General features: G+C 34.2%; 1 protein-coding gene across 1 annotated transcript in view; it reads right to left on the bottom strand.

Annotated features, from left to right (window-relative positions):
* ugt5d1 (UDP glucuronosyltransferase 5 family, polypeptide D1) overlaps positions 1-3161 on the bottom strand; it is an 18290-nt gene that overhangs the window by 14081 nt on the left and 1048 nt on the right. The window contains exon 4 of the mRNA XM_017308497.1: positions 1872-2298. Within this exon, the coding sequence (XP_017163986.1) occupies positions 1872-2298 (427 nt within the window). The remainder of the gene's footprint in view (positions 1-1871; positions 2299-3161) is intronic.

The following is a 3161-nucleotide window of genomic DNA, read 5'->3' as shown; positions in this document are numbered from 1 at the left end:
TGTGTGTGTGTGTGTGTGTGTGTGTGTGTGTGTGTGTGTGTGTGTGTGTGTGTGTGTGTGTGTGTGTGTGCATTAGGGACTAGAGGTGGTGGGGGCACATATGGACAAATGTCATGGAGTTGTTGACATTTCCCTGAAGGTGGAAATGATCATCTCAGCCTGTTGCAGCAGGATCCCGCAGCTCACAGATGATGTCCTACAAACTAAATACACAATTCAAAGTAAATATGATGAAGCTTCTCTCTCATGTGCCAACTTCTTTCAGTATGTGATAGAGAGTTTATTTAGGAAATGTCAAGTTCTTCATTCTTCACTTGCATTAGAATAAAGAATAACAGTGGTGCATACCTGCCAGCTTTGTTGCTTTTAATGTGAGAGGCAAGAACCTTTTATTGAAGTAGTGGAGGATCTTTATCAGGAGGTAGACAAAATCACACTGAAGTAGAATATTTAATGAAAAACAAGAAGAACAGGATTAACAAAAAACTGAAAGTTACACTGCAGAAAACACAGGAGACATGAAGGCAATAGGACAAACAAGAGTATAAATGTTAAGCATGGTAATGTCAAGCATTAATTTTCCTTTGGAATCAAAAAAGTATTTCCGAATTTGAATTTGTGAAAAAAATGATAGGTTAGTGTAATCAACTGAATGTGAAACAGCTGAGCTCTTAAATTTGAGAGAGAGCTAGCAAACAAGCACAAAAATAGCATTAATAATAGGTAAACAATATTTTAACTAAATATGATGAAGCACCAAATTGGAATGAAGTACAAGGTCTAATGTGACAAAGCTGCCCACGAAAAACAGGAATTTAATTGAATTACTGAAATAAAAATGAAAATCTTTTCTTATATTTACTAAAATGAAAGAATTTTGTAATTTTAAGAAAAAAAGATTAGAAATTTCCATATAGCTGTTTTCTATGACTTTGTACTTCTTTCACTTTAAGTTAAATGATATTCACTGTTAAAATTTGAACCATTAAACATTTTTCTAACAAATCTAAAAGTAAGTTTTATTTTTCAGAGAAAACTGTTTAGATTTATCTCTGAAATAATATCAACATGCCAAATATCAAAAATATCCATTACGTAACTCTTACTGTGATTTTAAAATATTTTCAAGTGTGAGTCCATACAGTGCCTTAAGTTAACTACACTTTTGGGATTGGCAGGTAGACCTTTCAAATTTTGGATTATTGGTGGCTGTTATAGGTAAAAAGAAAATAAAACTTTTTCAGAAATGTCTTGTAGATATTTAACTGTATAATATTTTGGGAATTAAATTATAATAAAGAAATCTGTAACCAGTAAATGACAGCATACCATATAAAAGACAGATTCTATAATGTTGCTTCTAAATACAAACTTTTATTCCAGTCTTTTTACACTGTTGTAACTGACTGTAACTAAAACTAGAGGGCTTTTGGGGAGTATTCATATTTTTTAGTTTATTCACATTAATGTATTTTCCTTACATAGCATTGTTTAATCCATGGAAAGAGCATGGTACAACTGTAAATTTGTAATATTGAAGTCTCCTTAAACAAACAAGTGGTGAAGTGGAGAATTTATCAGAGAAGTCTCTAAAATATCCATGGTAACTCTGGAGGAGCTTGAATAATTATTTCATAGAGCACTGTAGAAGATACATTTAAATCATGATTACATTTACAAAGACAAATAATTCAATTTAATCAATATTTTAAGTCAATTTTGTTTCAGTTTTCGATTCCATCCCCTTCTGCAGAACAGAAATCTAATTACAGCAAAAACAGAGAAGAGCACCACAGCTACAGAAGTCATCAAAAAGAGTAGTACATCTAAGCAATAGTATGAGTACCACGGCATCCTGTAAGCCTCTGTACGCAGGTGAGGAGCCCCTTTGTGTCGTATCACATACTCTACCCAGAAAGTGGCCTGATCCATGGGTGGCATTGGCTGATCTTGGTGTAAACGTGACAGTCTCTGAATATTCTGCCTGTAGCTGTCTTTATGGAGCACTTCTCTAATTCCTTTCTCAAAGCTATGACCATTAACTTCATGGAGCTGAATAATCTTTGCTGCTCCTCTTTTCTGTAGACGTAGAAGGTTGTCATACTGGTCAAAGAACAAGGGTATGCCAAGCACCGGGACTCCATAGTAAATGGCTTCCTGGACTCCATTTGTTCCTCCATGAGCTATGAAGGCTTTTATTTGTGGGTGGCCAAGTAGATCTTTCTGAGGCATCCATTCCATYATTAGAGTGTTGTTGCCCAGAGTAGAGGGACGCTTTCCTCTGTGCTTCCAAATCACCTAAATCAAAATGGACAAATCAAAAAAGTATATTTATTATTTGCATTTTTTTTACTTGAACAGCAGTTATCTTCTGAAATCATTGTGTTGTTGTGCTCTGGCTGAATTTGTTAAAAGTTATTCAGAAGTACTCCATTTCTTCACTTTTATCAGACTACATGCTTAAATTGACATTTTTTTTTTGACCAGTTTGTTCTAAAACTGACATGAAATTCAAACCAGACATTAGGAGCAAGCCAAGTTTACAAAAATCAGGATTAATTCACCCATTACATGGAAAAATTTATTATTATACAGGAAATAATAATTGAAGACACCCACTTATAATTTATTAAATAATAAATGATTCCATTAAATTGTTTCCTGTATGGAGAAACAAGTTGTATAAGGTTACGATTTAGACCCAGCCTTCTGCATCTTCTCATCCTATCATTTGTGGAGCCGTTTTCTATGTCCTGTGATCTGTTTTCGCATCCACCTGAATAATGTGTAGTTGCGCCACTGATTTTTATCATGTGTTTAATGCTTACTATATGTCATTGATTGTCATGTGTGGATTGCTTGGATTGTCACTGACATTTGGTATTAATTTCAGAAAAAAACATTGAAGACTATAATCACTCGTTTCCTTGCTTTACATATTTAGCAGTATTCTTAGGCTATTGAAAAACTATTGAAAAACATTTACCAGTATCACAAAGTTTTGTCATAATCTGAAAGGTTTCAAAGAAGAATTCAAGAGAATATTTTACCTTTTGGGGCATCTTAGCAAAGACACTGGCAATCTCATTCACAACGTCTTCTGGTAAGGCGTTAACCAAAGTTCCCAGAGTCATGATGATGACTCCATGCTGCCCAGCACT

Source organism: Poecilia reticulata, linkage group LG14 (genome assembly GCF_000633615.1).
Source record: "Poecilia reticulata strain Guanapo linkage group LG14, Guppy_female_1.0+MT, whole genome shotgun sequence".
NCBI lineage: Eukaryota > Metazoa > Chordata > Actinopteri > Cyprinodontiformes > Poeciliidae > Poecilia > Poecilia reticulata.
The sequence above is the reverse complement of the archived record's forward strand: the minus strand, read 5'-3'. Positions and strand labels throughout refer to the sequence as shown.